Source organism: Hemibagrus wyckioides, linkage group LG11 (genome assembly GCF_019097595.1).
Source record: "Hemibagrus wyckioides isolate EC202008001 linkage group LG11, SWU_Hwy_1.0, whole genome shotgun sequence".
NCBI classification, from domain to species: domain Eukaryota; kingdom Metazoa; phylum Chordata; class Actinopteri; order Siluriformes; family Bagridae; genus Hemibagrus; species Hemibagrus wyckioides.
Genome location: NC_080720.1, coordinates 19,161,247 through 19,180,179, shown reverse-complemented (window position 1 = coordinate 19,180,179; position 18,933 = coordinate 19,161,247). Strand labels below are relative to the sequence as shown.

Sequence of the window (18,933 nt, the reverse complement as noted above, 5' to 3'; positions counted from 1 at the left end):
TGTGGTGTGGGGTTACATCGGGGGAACAGCAGGAGGTAAATAGCTCGGTTCTTTCTAGAGAACAAGCAGCCAAAGCAAAAAATCTCATGTCCGTTGTTGTGTTAAATCAGACACTAAAAACACAAACAGATATACATTAACAACTGTATTTTCAGTGGACTGAATCTAAATCGAAGGTTTTTCACAATACAGTCCTGTTGGCCAGAACAATTATGCAATAATGTACATGGCAGTGTTGGGGGAGGTAACAGCTACAAGAGGGGGAGATGAAGCTACGAGAGCTACTGAAGGCTGAAAATTAGATCTCAATGTCTTCTAGGTCATTGTAGATCATGCCAAATCATATAGCACGAGCAAATAGATAATAATAATAATAGTAATAGTGAGTGTTATTACCATTCCCTGTTCAAGCTGGAATTAGTTGTACAGTTATACAGCTGAAGACCTCAATACAAGCTAAATACAAGTAACCACTAAATCTGAATGCTCTGATTTTTCTACAAAGTATTATGTTTAATATATTTCATCATTTGTGTTTGCTAATCTTTGTAATAGCAGCCTGTTTTCCAGTTTTTAGTTCATTTGATTGTGGTTGCTTTGACAACGTGTGATTTGAGCTGATAACAAAAATGAAAGTTCTAGCAAAATAAATACAAGATATTTAAATTGAGCTAATATTCCAGGTGGTGTGTGTGTTTGAGAGAGAGAGAGAGAGAGAGAGAGAGAGAGAGAGAGAGCGAGCAGCTGTCATTGTCCAAACATGAAACATTTATACACCATTTTCTAGTCTTTTCCTATACACTACACATGCTGATCTGAACATTACATTCCAAATGCTTTACTGTTCCTTCTCCTCTGCCTCCTTTCCTCCTTTCAGGTTATTTTTCTGAACATCTTGGGGAGTATCTGAATGTCTCTTGAAACTCTATGAAACTTTGTTTACAGCAAGTAAAGTTATTACCTAAAAATGACAATGCTTCAGGGATTGCATCAGTTTTAATTCTATCATATAACAAAACAAGTTTGTCTAATTAGAAATCTGATGATGGCATCTAAACCACTATAGGGGAAATGAGAGGATGCTACCAGCTCTCTTCAGTTCAGTGTATTGTTTAGTGGAAAATTCAAGGACTTTGGAGTGAGTCAGATGTTCCTGGTTTGGTTCCCTAGTTTGCTGTTAGAAACATTACTTGGGAGCAGATTCACATGTCTTCAATCTCAGTCTGATTTCAGTTTTGGTGCAGTGGTTGAGTCGCGTTGTCTTTGTGTGAGATGTAGTACTTTACTGTGTTTCTTTCGTCCAAACAATTGTGCACACAGCCAACACAAACTTATGCCTATATACCCATGGACTGCACCATGATGTCACTTTCTACTTCCATTAAAGAGCTCCTACCTAGCTAACCTGACTCCCTCTGTCTCTGCAGGAGTATCAGGGCTCGTCCGTGTTGGGGCAGTTTGTGACACGCTTTATGTTGAGGGAGACGTCCAGCCAGCTGCTCTCTCTTCAGATGTCTCTGCAGTGTGCCATGGAGGCTGTGGAGGAGCAGAGCAGCCCTGCACCGTGAGACACACACACACACACATCACGAATTTTGAAGCAGTGCCAGAACTGCTTTCTAACCGCAACCCTGAAATTGAACCCGTATTCATCTCAGTTGCATTCAGAATGAATCTCAGCATCGTTGACAATTAAACAGATGTGGGTTTGTTTTTGACCATATTGTAATATGGAGAAATTATATTTTATCTTAGAAAATGAGAATTACCCTACATCCAGTATTTCTATTGCTGGAGTTTCATCTACATTTCCCTTGGCTCAGACTGTACCTATGTGGATTTGGAAAATACCCAATCCTCATTATTTAATCCTGGTTCTCACCATAGTTATAAACATTACTTTCTTTGTGTGTTTTCTTACAATGAACAGGACTATTCAAAAAAAAAAAAAAGGATTATGGCCTGATACAATTATTACATAAGCACCTAATTAATAATTCTACTCTATAGTCATATTTGTATGTATGAAGTGAGTTTATTCTGAAGAACTTCACAGCACCATCATATCTGTAATCATTATTCTCTTTGAACTATGAGCTATTAGTAACTGTTTTATTATGGATCACAGCCATGTTCTGTGGAATTGGAACAAATTAGTACATTACAAATAGTACATTATTTATTTACATAGTTGTTGCTGCATTCTTTATTAGACAGTACCCAATTGTTGTATTTCAGTATTGTGTTATTTCATAAATGGATGTGCTAATGATATATTTAGCAGTGGCTTAGTTAACTGAAATGCTAAATCACATTTATTCATGTCACAGCCAATATTTTATAACCCTGACAGGACTAGTGTCCTTCTTATTCATCTTTCCTTTTAGAATTTTTTTTTTTTTTTTCAACTTGGAATTCATTGCCTTTGGCATGAGCATTTTTCCTACACTGTTGCCAGAGCAACTGAGCATGGCGGTAATGACCATAAAAATAATGCTTTTAAGAAGAATAACAATCAATTTTGTTCTTTATCTGTTTTACTGCTTTTCCTCTCCCATCCCACCCCCTCTCTCTTCTCTCCAGGGTTGAGGTGAAGGTACCAGAGCATCTCTCTTTACAGAAGAATAACAAGAGGTGTGGCCGCAGAGTGCAGAAAAATATGTGTCTCTCTCCTACAGACCCATACTCTGGCATTCTTACCACAGGTGATGCACATATAAGCAAGCAAACAAGCACACACACACTCACACATACCAATACACACACTCACACACATACCAACACACACACACACACACATTATCTGGGCCTTAGCCTTGAATGTCATGTTGTTTCCGCCACTGGTCCTCGTGAGTGGTGCTGCAATTAGTGTCAAAGTAGCTCTGGACTGTATGTTATGGCACTTGTCTGGGTGTCACTTTGATATGATGAAATTGGTTAGAGTGTTAGACCTCGTCCTCGAGTCAGACATGAGTGTTTATGGCTGGCTCTAAAGTGGTATGGCCTTGATCTTTTATACATATACACATTAATGATGTTTATAACTTATGATTGTTGATAGTCAGCCACATTGTATAATTAAAGTATAATAAAGCCACTTGTCAGTAAAAGGGTATATTTATGCAATTAAGCCTGAAAGACAATCAGTTACAGAATCTTTTTGGAGTTCTGTATTTTATGCATTTACTCTCTGATATTTTTCTGTGATTTTCTCTTATAAAAGAAGGTAGTGTTTAACAAATTATCTGGAAAAAGTTTTTTTTAGTGTTCTTCACTGTGTAATGCAGTCAGATAACTTGTTCATTTAAGTGATTTTCTGGTGATTATCAACTCTTTCTGCAATTCAGAAGCATTTCATCAGACTAACCATTTGCTTTTTAATAATAACTGGTAAAGAAGAATGAAGGGCCTTCTGCAGTGCTAAGCTGAAACCTGAATGGCTGGTGCATTGCTAGCAAACAGATAGAAGAGTCATCACTGTGCCTCCCACTGACAGGCCTTGAGCTTTTTCACTGAGCCTGATGAAGACAAAGGCTTCACTGGTTAGTGACAGATGGTGTCTATTATGCCTCAGGTGTTACTGTGGATACAGATGACCACTGGTCCTCCCAGATCAACAGACTGCAACAGCTTATTGACAAACTGGAGTGCCAGGTGAACACCTGTGTCCACATACTTCTGACACACTTCATTGTTCATTTCTTCATTTGTCTTTCTCTATCATGTATCCATTATTCCATCAGACTGTGCAATAATCAGCTAGTTATTCAGCTACCTTGCATAGATTTTTTTCCTAATTAAGCTGTCAGTGTGTGTTCCATCATCCAATCCCATCCATCCATTCATCCATCCGTCCATACAATCCTACCAATCGACCCAATGGCATTCTTCCATCCAGAGATGTTTAATATGACCCTTCTTTCAATAAATCCAATAAATCTATTCATCTGATCCTGTCAATGTATCTAATGGCATCCATCTATCCATAGACCTATAAAGTGATGCAAGATGAATCCATCCATCCAGTCCTATCCATCTTCCCATCAGATCCCATCTATTAAACCACCCATTCATCCACCCATTCGATCCTACCCATCAATCTAATCATATCCTGCTAACCAATCAAATCCTCCACCCACCCTAAGTAAATATCCTCCACCCACCCTAAGTAAATATCTGTTAGTTTGTATTATTTTCCTATACATCCTATACATATTTATTCATATAGTTAGTATATTCATTTCCACATCAAGCCACTTCCATATACATCCACTCATTCTCAAAATTATTTCAATCATTAATAACAATAACACAATATAGTTTGCAGTGATCCATTGGAAGGTTTGCTCTTTCGTGATGCTGTTTTCTAAACAGCCTCTCCTTTTTCCAGAGTCCAAAGCTGGAGCCGCTGAAAGAGGACCCACTGGCCAGTACATATAAATCAGTGAGTGTTTGCATCTGTTACAGAGCTCCCTGCACCATCAAGTATTGCCAAGTAGCACTAACAGCTCTGACATGCTGGCCAGCACTACATTTTATGCTGAGGAGATATGTAATCTGAGAATCCAGGTCCATCAGATCAATAGGCTTTAAAGTCTGATTTTGTTTTTAAGCTTCATATTATGTTTCTCAGTACTTTCTCTCTGCCTCTCATATCGACTTTATCCTTATCCCTTTTTCCCCTGTGCACTGAACCCCTATATTTCCTCCTCTATTTCACTCTGTTCTATATCTAGCATCCTGTTTCTCACTATGTGGTTCTTGCTTTCTCTTTCTCATCCCTGCTCCCTCTCTTTTATCTAGAACATTCTGTTGGTGCAGAGGCAGATGGAAGTGACAGAGGACAATCTTGAGGAGTTTCAAAAGGCCCTGAAAAGCTACGCTGACTCCACCACCAACCAAAGTGACAACCTACAGTGAGAATTTACATCTCCACATGTGAAAATTACCCCCCTAAATCTCAAAATGAATAACCCACTGGAATGATATTCTGAGCCTAAGCATATGCTGATGCTGAGATATATATATATATATATATATATATATATATATATATATATATATATATATATATATATATATATATATATTATATTATGCAATGTTTTTTTTATATACAAAGAAATAAAGTGTTCTTTTATGTGTACTGTTTACTGGTTTAAAATAATCAGCATCCCTACAGTTCATATTTAGAAGGCTCACATACTCTCTGGTTTGATTGGCTATGGTAAATTGCACTGTCAGTGTATTCCTGGGATAGGTTCTGCACCTACCCTGAGCAGGATAAAGTGGTTCCTGAAGAGGAATGAATAAATTAGATTTCACTTCACTCGAACTACAAGGCCAAAACATCTTCCATCTCAAAGCAACAGCCATAAAGACATGCTTGGACTGGCAAGGTTAGACTGGAACAATTCTATTGGTCTGCACAGAGTCCTCACCTCAACCCCAATGAACACCTTTGGGATGAACTGGAACATTGACTGCACACAAGGACTCACCCAACATCAATGCCTGACTTCACTGATGCTTTCATGGCTGAATAAGCTCAAATCTCCACAGCCACAATCCACAATCTAGTTTAAAGCCTTCCCAGAATAGTGCAACAATGGCAGATAAATCAGTTCTAGACTAAATGTTCAACAAAAACACTGTGATTGAAATGGTTAGGTGATGTACCTTTGGCCATATAGTGTATGCAAACAGATATTTTATATTATACAACAGTTAGTTCTGGTCGACTAATTTGATTGGTTGAACAGCGTTCCAATCTACAAAGCGAGTGTGGCTTATTTGGGATCTACTTCCACTATTAGAGCAAAAATAAACAGGATATATGGCCACACTGGATCTGAACTGTTAGTTACTTGATATTAGTTTCTTGTTTATAGAGCTGTTGTATAAAAGCAATATCACAATAGCAATCATGTGGCTGTACTGAATATCTGTTAGCTTTTTAATGTTTAAGCAAAATCACTTGAGCAAGAGTGTGCTAATACTGAGTATCCTGAAAATAATATGAATATGGAACAGAGCCCTAGAGGCCACATACTCTTCAAATATTACCAGAAGTGGACAACATCAACAAACTTTGATCAAGTTGCACTCCAAAAGATCAAATTGCACTACTACAGATTCCCCAAGGTAACTTGATAATAACCAGTAGATTATGGTTTATTTAAAGGACCTTTGCCCAGTGGAGAGCAAGAACAGATCAATAATAATTAATCACATTTTTAAAATCGACATGGGGACAGCATGGTGGCACAGCTCCAGGGTCCCCAGTTCGATCCTGTGCTTGGGCTACTGTGTCGAGTTTTGTATATTCTCCAAAAATTTCTTAAAAACAAAAAACTAAAAAACACCCTGGCAGCAAGATTGTATAGGGTGAACTGCCCCGATCTGTGAATGAGTATTTGAATGTGCATGAGCATGTTGTACTCCACTGGGCTGGGTAATATTCCTGCTTCACACTACAATCCTGATCCACTGTGACCCTGACCAGGATGAAGCAGTTGGAGAAATGAATGAATGAATGAAATCCCCGTGTTACACCAGACATACACAGAAACGGCGTATACAGAATGTGTTGCAGTGTTCTAAATCCAACCACAACATACTGATTAGAAACTCAATCATTTTACACCTTGTTTTATTTTTCAGTGTGTCCATCCAGAAGCTGCCTGAAAAGAGCTGCTACATAATATACGAGTTTTGGCAAGATCGTATAGCCTGGATGAGGTAGGTGTGTGTGCGTGCGTGTGTGTGTATGTGTGTGTGTGTGTGTGTGTGTGCATAACGTATGTGTGTACTCATTTTGCAAGAAATGAGGTCAGTGTGAGTCAGCTGTGTTCCTGTTTGTTTAAAAGGCACACTTAACTGATGAGCAGATGGCAGATCTTCTAGGAGATGCTGCTCCATCCTCTACACACATAGACCTCTCTTCTTACTGAATCCTTTCGGATAACAGTTGTGGCAAGTAGTATTTTTCAAATATGAAGTCTGTCTCTTGCTCTCTTTCTCTCAGTTATCTGCAGTCTGAGGCAAGTAAAACTTTTCAGCGCTGTATCATAGATATGCTGGAGGATCCTGAACTCGTCTCCACCATGCTTTTGCCCGGTACGTGACTGTGTGTGGGTTAGAGTTTTATAGTGAGAGGATGGCTATGTATGGGGATGTGTTTGTTGGGATTGTAAGTGATGTCTTGGCAAGCTATTAACTTGCCCTCACTTCTGACATAGTCCCGGACATTTTGGTATTGCTTCATGTGGGAGTTGGACAGGTTTTGTGTGGTAAAAAAAAACTACTATTCACTTGTCCGTAGTATACTACTTGCTTTTGGCGATTCAGTCAACTTGAGCTAACAGACACCTGCAAAATATATAGGTGGAAAGCAATATCAAAAAAGGAAAGCTATGTGGTCAGCCTTATATATATATATATATATATATATATATATATATATATATATATATATATATATATATATATATATATATATATACATCATATATATATATATACACTATATTGCCAAAAGTATTCGCTCACCCATCCAAATAATCAGAATCAGGTGTTCCAATCACTTCCATGGCCACAGGTGTATAAAATCAAGCACCTAGGCATGCAGACTGTTTTTACAAACATTTGTGAAAGAATGGGTCGCTCTCAGGAGCTCAGTGAATTCCAGCGTGGAACTGTGATAGGATGCCACCTGTGCAACAAATCCAGTCGTGAAATTTCCTCGCTCCTAAATATTCCACAGTCAACTGTCAGCTGTATTATAAGAACGTGGAAGTGTTTGGGAACGACAGCAACTCAGCCACGAAGTGGTAGGCCACGTAAACTGACGGAGCGGGGTCAGCGGATGCTGAGGCGCATAGTGCGAAGAGGTCGCCAACTTTCTGCAGAGTCAATCGCTACAGACCTCCAAACTTCATGTGGCCTTCAGATTAGCTCAAGAACAGTGCGCAGAGAGCTTCATGGAATGGGTTTCCATGGCCGAGCAGCTGCATCCAAGCCATACATCACCAAGTGCAATGCAAAGCGTCGGATGCAGTGGTGTAAAGCACGCCGCCACTGGACTCTAGAGCAGTGGAGACGCGTTCTCTGGAGTGACGAATCGAGCTTCTCCATCTGGCAATCTGATGGACGAGTCTGGGTTTGGCGGTTGCCAGGAGAACGGTACTTGTCTGACTGCATTGTGCCAAGTGTAAAGTTTGGTGGAGGGGGGATTATGGTGTGGGGTTGTTTTTCAGGAGCTGGGCTTGGCCCCTTAGTTCCAGTGAAAGGAACTCTGAATGCTTCAGCATACCAAGACATTTTGGACAATTCCATGCTCCCAACTTTGTGGGAACAGTTTGGAGCTGGCCCCTTCCTCTTCCAACATGACTGTGCAACAGTGCACAAAGCAAGGTCCATAAAGACATGGATGACAGAGTCTGGTGTGGATGAACTTGACTGGCCTGCACAGAGTCCTGACCTCAACCCGATAGAACACCTTTGGGATGAATTAGAGCGGAGACTGAGAGCCAGGCCTTCTCGTCCAACATCAGTGTGTGACCTCACAAATGCGCTTCTGGAAGAATGGTCAAAAATTCCCATAAACACACTCCTAAACCTTGTGGACAGCCTTCCCAGAAGAGTTGAGGCTGTTATAGCTGCAAAGGGTGGACCAACGTCATATTGAACCCTATGGATTAGGAATGGGACTTCACTTAAGTTCATATGCGAGTCAAGGCAGGTGAGCGAATACTTTTGGCAATATAGTGTATATATATATATATATATATATATGCAGCCTTCGGAAATATATATATATATATATATATATATATATATATATATATATATATATATATATATAATTGTAATTCAATGATACAATGTAATTCAATGTAAAGACACAAGTTTGATTTCATGATGTTTGATTTGAGGAAGTGACGTGTCACATGATAATGGACTTAACTGTACAGCGTTTAATTAGCGTCTCTTTTTTCAGCATGTGGTACCACATAGGCCACACTGCCTTTGTTAAATTTGATGAAAATGACATTGGATATGCTAAAAGTAACACAAAGTCTCTCTCTTTCTCTCACTCTCTCTCTCAGCATCCTGGTGGATTATGACAAACAATTAACCTCCACAATACGCAGTATGCAGCCTTCGGAAATGAGGAAAAAAAAAGAAAAATGAGTCCATAATCTCAAAATGACCCTGTCTGTATGTGTGTTGCTGCTCCCTAGCTCTGACAAAAAATATTGTCTTCCTTCCACCTCATGGCTTTGTTTGTGTTCCTTTATCATTCCATCTGTATGAAAATGATCAAACAAATCCAGGCATGGTTCTAATCTCTCTAGCATGTATAGAAAATCAAAGTGACTTTTGCTTCATGCAGAGGCTGTTGCCAGAGCTTTGAGAGCTTACATGGCTTTGAGGTGGAATCTTTGTACAGATTATGAAAGGCACTTTTTGTCTCATTTAAAACAATTCGATGTGTAAATGGAAAGAAGCAAATCACTGTTTGCTTTCACAAACTTTAGACTCAATGTTTACTTTCTTGGGTACCATAGAACAAAAATAGCTGTTCGAGATTGCATGCTTATGTGGATGACTTAAACCATTGTTCATGCTTGCTTAAGGTTTCTTAAGATAACACTGAACTGTGTGATTGTGTGAATAGAGTAGCCCATATTTGGAAACTTTGGCTGTTCTGCCTTGTGGTTTCTCAGTCGTTTCGCAAATCGTACAATTAGGATAAGCTCTTATTTTATGTATTTATATTAAGTGTTTCAGTTAAAGTAGTATTCTCATTTAACTGAGTCTATTTTCTTTATTTCTTTGATGAATAAGCCAATCTCTATATGTTGATATAAACTGTATGTTAATTGCTTGAACTAAGGTTTGCTTATATTTATTTATTTATGTATTGACTTATTACTTAGTTATATCTATTTAAGGATATGCAAAATAATAAAACTAAAAACATGATTTGAGTACCTTTCTAGTTCCTCTAATTTTCTTGTCATTTCCGTCACAGAATTTTATTTCTAAGCTTTTGGTCAAATTTGTTTACATTGTGATTTTATTAATAAGTTCATGCCAAACGTTTCAAGTGATAGAGCTGAGCTTTCGGAAAGTTAATGCAATGCATGGCATTTCTTAACAGTATGAGGCACCTTTGCTAAAACTCTGTGTTATATACAGACACGTCGTTCAGTTATATACAGTGTTGCACATATAGCACATAAAAATCAATAATAATGAAGTCCCAGAGATCTGTAGTGGCAAATTCATTAAGACTGAACAGCATCATTAACAAGCTTTTTCAGTAAGGCTATTGGTGGGAAACTATCTGAAGCAAGTAAAAGCTGCTAGTTATTTCAACTGAATCTACCAATTTGTCAGTTATATTATTATATCCCATTATTCATTCCCCTGAGGTCAGCAGCGAAAATATTCAACTCTGTCAGTCACCGCGTAGATGTGAACTGAACTGGGGCTAATGGGTACAGCTGCATATTCACCTGGGAGAAAGAAACACTCTCGTCCTTCTCTTACTTACAAAAGGTTTAATTTTAGAGAAAGTGTCATTGCAGCTTAATAATGAGAAGAACTAAATCTGTTCTGTAGTGTGAACATCCAAAACACCCCCTAATTTTCACTTAGCTATACTTTCTCTGTAAAAGAATATAGAAATCAGACAAATTATAATAATAATATCCTCCTAAGACCTGAGCTTGCATTTTAGATTTCTTCTACCTATTTGGGGTTAGGAGGAACCAATAAATGTAATAACCAGATATTATCTTTGAACATGAAGCCACTTCTTTTGTGTACAACAGGTTCCAGTTACAAAGAATTAAGTATTATGGTGCACACAACCAAAAATGTGATGTCCACGTATGTGGACGCCAGGCTGTAGGAGGATAATTGTTAAATTTTTGCTAAGAAGCAGTTGAAGATTTTAATACAGAAAATGAGGGTAAGTTGCTACTGATTAGAAGAAAAAGCCTTTATTATTGTCACATATGCATTACAGCACAGCAGTGGGACAACAGTGGCAGCTTGGCAGTGATGGGGCTTGAGACCTGATCTTCTAATCAAAAACTCAGAGCCTTAATTACTTCAGCTACCACCGCCCCCATCAGCTAAGTCTGTAAGAATGTACAAAAAACCTGCTTTCTGGGGTCATATGTATATGACATACAATATACTTCAATTCAGTTGTATTCTATTTGAATAGAGAAGCAGATATAAATTCATGATCTACATTTTAAATCTACATTTGTGTGTTTTAGTGGTTTTATGTGTTAGAATTATTAAGCCAGAATGAACGGATTTAAAGCTTTGTATTAAACAGGCTGTCAGTATGTGGTGTGTGTTTGTGTGTGTGTGTGTGTTGTGCATGTTGTGTGCTGTGGGTGTTTGGGTGGGTGGCTCTACATTAATCAGGCTGCAAGCTTCGCTGAAGGACTGCATACATTTCAAATGATCCAGCTGGGTTTGTCAGTAACACGCAAACACAAACAGAGTTCAATCTGATCAACATTTCCATTTGGATGTTTGATTTAAAGATTGAAGCTTTGTGTCATGTTATGCTTAGTCCCTCTTAACAGCTCCCATGTGCAGGGTTTAACCCTGAGCTTCCTGAATTTCAAGTGTTCTCCCTGTGCCCCTGTGGTTCAGATCACCCATGGCACTAGTATTAAAATGTTACTCTTAAGTAAAATAATAAGGAAAAATCTTCTCTAGATTACTAGCTCTGTTATACTGTGTGGGCATTTTACTGATGAGGTTATGATCCACTTATAGGGAAAGATTATTGACGATCAGTATAAATTCTTTTGACAACCACCATCATCAAAACAACATTTGAGGAAATATCACAATATCCTCCAGTAGAGTTTCAGACACTTGTAGAATCTATACCAGACTCATGGCAGCTCAACATCTTACTAAAGTGCCTTGTGTTGATGTTTGGGTATTTTTATTCTTTTATAGTAGGAACTTATTATACATTCCTGCCTAATCCCTGCTGGTTATCTATTCATTGGGATGCCTTTTAATCACAATTGTAACTGCATTTGAAAATGTAATTGTTTGAAAATATATTACTCAAACCATCTAAAAGTCCATCCATCTATTTTCCATACCGTTTGCCATACAAAGGCTCATCCCAGTGATCAGGTGCCAGCCTATCACAGGGTGCAATTACAGACAATTTAGAGATAATTTTATTAGTGTCACATATATACTGTATATACATTACAGCACAGTGAAATTCTTTCTTCACATATCCCAACTTTGGAGGTTGTGGTGAGAGCACAGGGTCAGCCATGATGCAGTGCCCCTATAGAATGGGGGCGGTTAAGGGCCAGGCTCAGCGACCCAACAGTGGCAGCTTGGCAGTGAAAGGCTTGAACCCCTTGAACTATTGAGCTACCACTGCCCCAGTCAGTCACCAATTTATTTCTTTAGACTGGGGAGGTAACCTCCAAAGAACTCCACTCTCCACATGCACAGGGTAGATACAAGAATTGAGTCCCAAGCCTCAGACATGTGAGGCAAACGTACAACCCACTAAGCCATTGTGCCCCCAAACATAGTGCTTACTTGTTAATGTGTTCCTGTGAATTCTTCCACTTTTGTTGAGTCATTAGTCATGCTGGAGTAGCTGATATTAATATGTCTAGTTGAAAGATCTGCACAAAAGTTCATTCTATTAGTCACTCCTTTTTTACTTGTTTTTTTCTTATCTGTTTTCTATCCACTACCCAGTGCATACTGGACCGAAAACACTGCAACCACTCATGCTTTTTCTAACTTACACACTCACTCTTTCTTTTCATTTCTCTCGTCCTCTCACTATCTCTGTGCAACAGCCGTTAAGAGTGAGCACATACTGTTCCTGTTTTCTTGCCGAGTTGAGCTTGTTGAAATTATGCATAACACCATGACTGACTGTTCTACTCCAGTGGCTTCATACTGCTTCGCAAAAAATGATGTTGCTGCAGATGAAGTAAAAATGGCAATGGCCCCAGTCCTGCTGTTAGCACTGATCTGATAGATAGATGACTGACTATTACTTGCTTCCTACACATTCGATTTTCAGTAGCATACATCCATCATCCACTTTATTAGGAACACCTGCACATTCAAGCAGTTATCTAATCAGCCAATCATGTTGCAGTAGTGCATAAAATCATATCACACAGATATAGGTCAAGAGCTTCACTTTCACATCAAACCTCAGAATGGGGGAAAATGTGATCTCAGTTACTGTAACTGTGGCATGTTTGTTGCCACATGATTTGATGAATAGGTAGGTGACTGCATGAATTTGCTGTTATATAGATGTTCCTAATAAAGTGAACAATGAGTGTGCTAAAAAAAAAAGACACACACTCAAACCTTTATCAGATCCCAGACTTTGCTTTTGGTCTATGGGTCTTTGAGGCACTGAGTGTGTTTTTCCATGATTAAAAGCTAAAAACAGGGCTTTTCTAAAATGCACACACTTGAATGCAGGATCAGAAGATGCAGAAATATCAAAGAGGCTGACACGAGCTGCGTTTTCATTATAGTGTCCCGTATTCATTCTGTACATGCTCAGTGGCCTCAGCATTGAAAATGCATGCGGTTTCCCGAATTTGCTGAATGAATCACCTCTTCTACTGCTGTGCCAAAAAGCATGTGAAGTGTCAGATAGATTGTGTGCATTTAAATGAAGGCATACACGATGTGACTGGGATGATGAGCAATGTGTGGGCCAATGTCTCTGCCTGGAAAATTGTGATTGGTTAACAGCAGCACGATCTGTTTCATAACCCAATCAAATAACAGAATATGCCAAATAAATCTGGCTGAAAGCGTGTGTTGCAGGAAAAAGTTGTTTATTGCAGGACCACAGGCTTTTACAGAACTTGCTTAGAGAGAAAACTCCCAGTAATAAGACAAAGCAAGAAATCCTAGCCTCAGAAACTTTCTTCTATAGCACTACACTTTTGGCATTTTTTACACTTTGTACAGGCATTCATTTCTTGGAAACCAAGAGAAAGGAAGCAAATTTTAGTTCATTTTAATGGTAGATATCAACAACAAATAATAATAATAATAATAATAATAATAATAATAATAATAATAGTAATAATAATAATACAAAAAGTGCCCATGCAGAGTAGCTCTTGATAACTTTTGGAGAAAGAAGATGAAGGGAAGATATCATGGAACTTTACAAAAATACTGATGATGTCTAATTCAGTTCGATCCAGATTTGGAGCATATTAGTTGTATAATCATTCTGCTGTATTGATTGAATCTTTTTTTTTAATTTATTGATTTTTATGTGTTTTTTTTATTGAACTTTATGTGCTTGCCACAACTTCTCTAATAAAACTATTTTTTTTATTTAACATTAAAAAAAAAATCAGCATTATTCTGCTGGAATTATGATTTGAAGGTATCGTATACGTCTACTTCTACAACCTTCAAAACATGTGAAGGGTTGCTGTATTGTTTATGAAATTGTGATAAAGATGTATAAAAAAAATTGCAAGTATTCATCTTCAAAAGTAAGTGCTTTAACCTAGTCAGGGTCTTGGTGGATCCAGAGTCAAGCTCAGGTGCATACACACACACACACACACACCTAGGGCAACTGAGCCTAGCCAATCCACTTCCAGACAGTAACCTGAGCTCAGGAAGGAACCAGGGACCCTGAAGCTGTGCAGCAGCAACACTATCTACTGCACCAGCCCATTTGTAATCTTGTCATTAAATAAAAAAATAAAGATAGCCTAGCTACAACAATACACTCACGAATATGGAATTTGATCAGTTCCAAAGCATCAGTCTCATAATATCCACATAGATAATCATTATTTGTATATATTTTTTTAAATCAAATTCTTTATGATTGTATTTCCTTAAATTTATTTGTTCCATAGGGCAGAGTTAATCCCTTTGTTCACATGGATTCCTGCAAGGTTCTCTGGATTTCCTGAAACATATGGTGTCCAAAAACATATAGGTAGATGGGTTGCCTAAACTAAACTGCAGGAGTGTATGTGTGGTAAATTTTCCTGCCTTGAGCCCAGAGTCGAGTTGGCTCCAGGTCTGCCGCAATCCTAATGAGGACCCTGAGGATGAACGAGTGAATAAATTAGTTCCATAATTTCTGCACAATATTTAAAAAAATAAAATGCCTTTTTACTCATTATTATTCATTACCCAGATTGACTTTTATAAATGTGCTGCATTAGAAAACCATAGTGGATGAAGTTTACATGTAGAAGTTTGTTTGGAGCTCTTAGTCGTGATCCAGTTTGAGGTGATTACACAATCAGAGTGACCCTGAAAGTCTTGCCAGTGTTTGTGGACCGAAAAAGTTGCCTTTTCTTTTTTTATTAAAAGTACTGTAGGATTTTTAAAGACATGTTCATGTGCCCTTGCCTTTGCTTTTACCTTGAGACTGTTGTAAATGACAGCAGATCTGACTGATTAAAGTGTCCGTGGGTGGACGTTTAGCTGAACCCTAAAGAAAATGTACTGAGTCATTATGCTGTATGTGTAATAGGAGACTCTAGGAGTGAACATTGCCTCATTGTCATACGTATCTGGGATCAGATCAAGTTTTTAATTTTGTCTAGCTGCAAATGAAATGATCTGGTGTCATCTGAATAATTATTGCCAATTTAATTTCTGCATCATTAGAGAATGTATCAGCCCATTGGGAACTTTTTTTCAGGCATGTAAACCGACTGTAAAATGAAATTAATTAATTGGACCCTCTCATTAAAGAATTATTTTATAAACACACTCAAGTGTTAGGCTTTTAATGTGTGTAATAATATTTTGGTTATTTAATTTGGGCATAATGAGCTTTTTATTCCTCAACTTTTCGTCAGAAGAGGTTCAATTTGAACTTATATATAGATTAAAATCAAGGTCACTTGGATTAAATAGGCTACTAACTGTAAAAACAAACAAAAAAAATATACATAGGCTATAACTAATTTGATTACAATGGCTGTAAAAATAAAAAACCCAATTTGAGAACCACTGGCTAAAGCCATATACATATATATGGATATATGGATGCTCGGATTAGACTTGAAGGTATATTTTGGAAAAAATCATCCTTCATCCTTGCATCCTTCATCCTTGCATAAGCAGCATAGTTTTTTTCATATATAGTTCAAATATGTCTTAGATTTACCAGATATTTCAGCATTTAGAAGAATTCTGCAATACCTTCTTAACACTCAAGAACCCAGTCTGTTTTAATTTGGAAACCCAATGTGTAACCCAGTAAGGCAGGATGATGATCTCAAATAAAATGACTACAGTGTGGGCTGCAGAGGCCAAGGTGTTATGTTTATAGTGTTTTGCATTGCGTTACCCCTGAGGTAATCTTTTAGCTAGCTAGAAGTTGCATTAATAATTATGTAGCAGTACAAAATTGCATAACTTAATCTTAACTGTAAAATGTAATTGTGTAAGAATGTTTGTAATCTAATCTTTTATATTATATTAGAAAAATGACTAATTTCTCTGTATCACAAGAAGCCAAATTTAACAATATGCTCCCCTGAAATACATTATATTGCCAAATGTTTTGGGACACCCCTCTAAATCATTGAATTCAGGTGTTGTTTTTCAGGGGTTGGGCTTGGCCCCTTAGTTCCAGTGAAAGGAACTCTTAGTGCTTCAGCATGCCAAGACATTTTGGACAATTTCATGGTCCTAACTTTGTGGGAACAGTTTGGGGATGATCCCTTCCTGTTCCAACATGACTGTACACCAGTGCACAAAACAAGGTCCATAAAGACATGGATGAGGGAGTTTGGTGTGGAGGAACTTGACTGGCCTGTACAGAGTCCTGACCTCAACCTGATAGAACACCTTGGGGATGAATTAGAGTGGAGACTGCAAGCCAGGTCTTTTCAATCCATCATCAATGCCTGACGTCGCAAATGCATTTCTAGAGGAATGGTCAAAAATTCCCATAAACTCATTCCTAAACCTTGTGGAAAGCATTCCTAGAAATCTTGAAGCAGTTATAAGGGTGGGCCAACTCCATATTACATTCATGTGCATTGAATGGCTCACAGTCTCCGCTCTAATTCATCCCAAAGGTGTTCTATCAGGTTGATATGTAGGCCAGTCAAGTTCCTCCACACCAAACTCACTCATCCATGTCTTTATGGACCTTGCTTTGTGCACTGGTGTACAGTCATGTTGGAACAGGAAGGGGTCATCCCCAAACTGTTCCCACGAAGCTGGGAGCTTGAAAATGTCTTGGTAGGCTGAAGCATTAGGAAACCAAGCCCAACCCCTGAATTCAATGATTTAGAGGAGTGTCCCAAAACTTTTGGCAATATAGTGTATATTCAACCGGCTAACACCTGCTAACTACACGTTTAAAAAAGCCCCCGTAATCTCTTCAGAAATATAATTTCCAAAGGTTTGACTTAAGAAATTAAGATAAATGTGAACAAATATGTATATTTCTTGTATTTGTGTCTGACTAGATCACTTTTTGACCAGTTCTGGTTTCTCCATAAACTCAGTGGAAAAATATCTTCACGCGATGTGCCTGTTCCCTTTCAGGTCCGCCTCCTTCACTATCCACGCACCTACACAACCCCGACTGAGGCGCACAAAATAATCCAGCATATACTTTAAGTTAAACTTTGTTATTTAGTGCTTTTATGTCATTATTCATATTTTACTAGCTCAGCAAGAATGAAAATCACGATAATATCTACAGATATAAAATATCGGTATAGATATGGGTTGAGTGTGTGTGGTACACAGCTGAGTGCTGCCCTCTTGCGGTTAGATCTGGTAACTGTCTGTCTGGCTCTAAGGCAAACAATCCTTAAGGCCATTTGAAATGCTCACGATTACTGTTTATAACGTCGTTATAAACACAAAAGATGAACAACACTAGATGCTCAGTTTTAAGTAAAATATTGCATCAAGTACTATACAGTAAGTTCACATGAATATAATACAGTACTGTACAGCCACCTTTTTTGTACAAATTTTGTTAAAGATAAAATTATTATCCTCATTATTGACTCCGTACAACATTTATATTTGTTAATATAACAAAAAATAAACAAATGTATGTCAATAAAGAAAGCAGCACATAATAAAAGAGACCACCTTCCAGACAAAAACTAATGAAGGCTGCAGGTTTTCCTTGCAAAACAAAACCAATGGGAAAAAAGGAATATACCGACTTTGTTTTTTTATTTTTTATTTTATTTAATTACTGTTTTACTTTATTACTTTTATAGTACTAAAAAAAATCATACTTTTTGCAGCAAACCGTCCTGCATTTGTGGGTGGAGATTCATTTTGAAAAAAAAAAAAAAAAGAATAAAAAAAAGGGAATGTAAAAACATAAATAACTAAACAAAAATAAACAGAAAAAAATGACAATACAAATTTTGAAAGGCATGAGTTTGGACCACAAATATTTTATAGTCTAATAGGTTTAATATTGTATTTCAGGATGTACATCATTTTATCCTATTTTCAAGATAACAAGGTGTTGAATGTTTTGCAAAAAATAATAATAATAATAATAATATTTTTTTCTGTTTGTTTCCCATTGCTTGTACATGTAATTCTATTTCTAGTAACTATTTTTACTCTATTTTATGAAATAGAGGAAAAGTATTTCACTGTATGTAATGTTATGTATTTGACCATTTAAATTTGAAAAAGCTGCATTGTGTAATGCTTGCACTCGTGGGAAAATACTGGCATGCATCTCACTAAGCCAAGTGATAACTGGACTGCACAGATCTGCTTTACACCGATCAGGCATAACATTATGACCTCCAGTCTAATATTGTGTTGTTCCCCCTTTTGCTGCACAGTATATTCTGACACCTTTCTATCAGAACCAGCATCATC

General features: G+C 37.7%; 1 protein-coding gene across 1 annotated transcript in view; it reads left to right on the top strand.

The window, feature by feature from the left end:
• The window catches only part of necab3 (N-terminal EF-hand calcium binding protein 3), a 42,718-nt gene extending 33,526 nt beyond the window's left edge, over window positions 1-9,192 (top strand). The window contains exons 6-13 of the mRNA XM_058404010.1: window positions 1,428-1,564; window positions 2,584-2,705; window positions 3,575-3,654; window positions 4,391-4,444; window positions 4,804-4,916; window positions 6,664-6,741; window positions 7,028-7,119; window positions 9,111-9,192. Of these exons, the coding sequence (XP_058259993.1) occupies window positions 1,428-1,564; window positions 2,584-2,705; window positions 3,575-3,654; window positions 4,391-4,444; window positions 4,804-4,916; window positions 6,664-6,741; window positions 7,028-7,119; window positions 9,111-9,139 (705 nt within the window). The 3' untranslated portion in view covers window positions 9,140-9,192. The remainder of the gene's footprint in view (window positions 1-1,427; window positions 1,565-2,583; window positions 2,706-3,574; window positions 3,655-4,390; window positions 4,445-4,803; window positions 4,917-6,663; window positions 6,742-7,027; window positions 7,120-9,110) is intronic.
• Window positions 9,193-18,933: the final 9,741 nt, after the last annotated feature.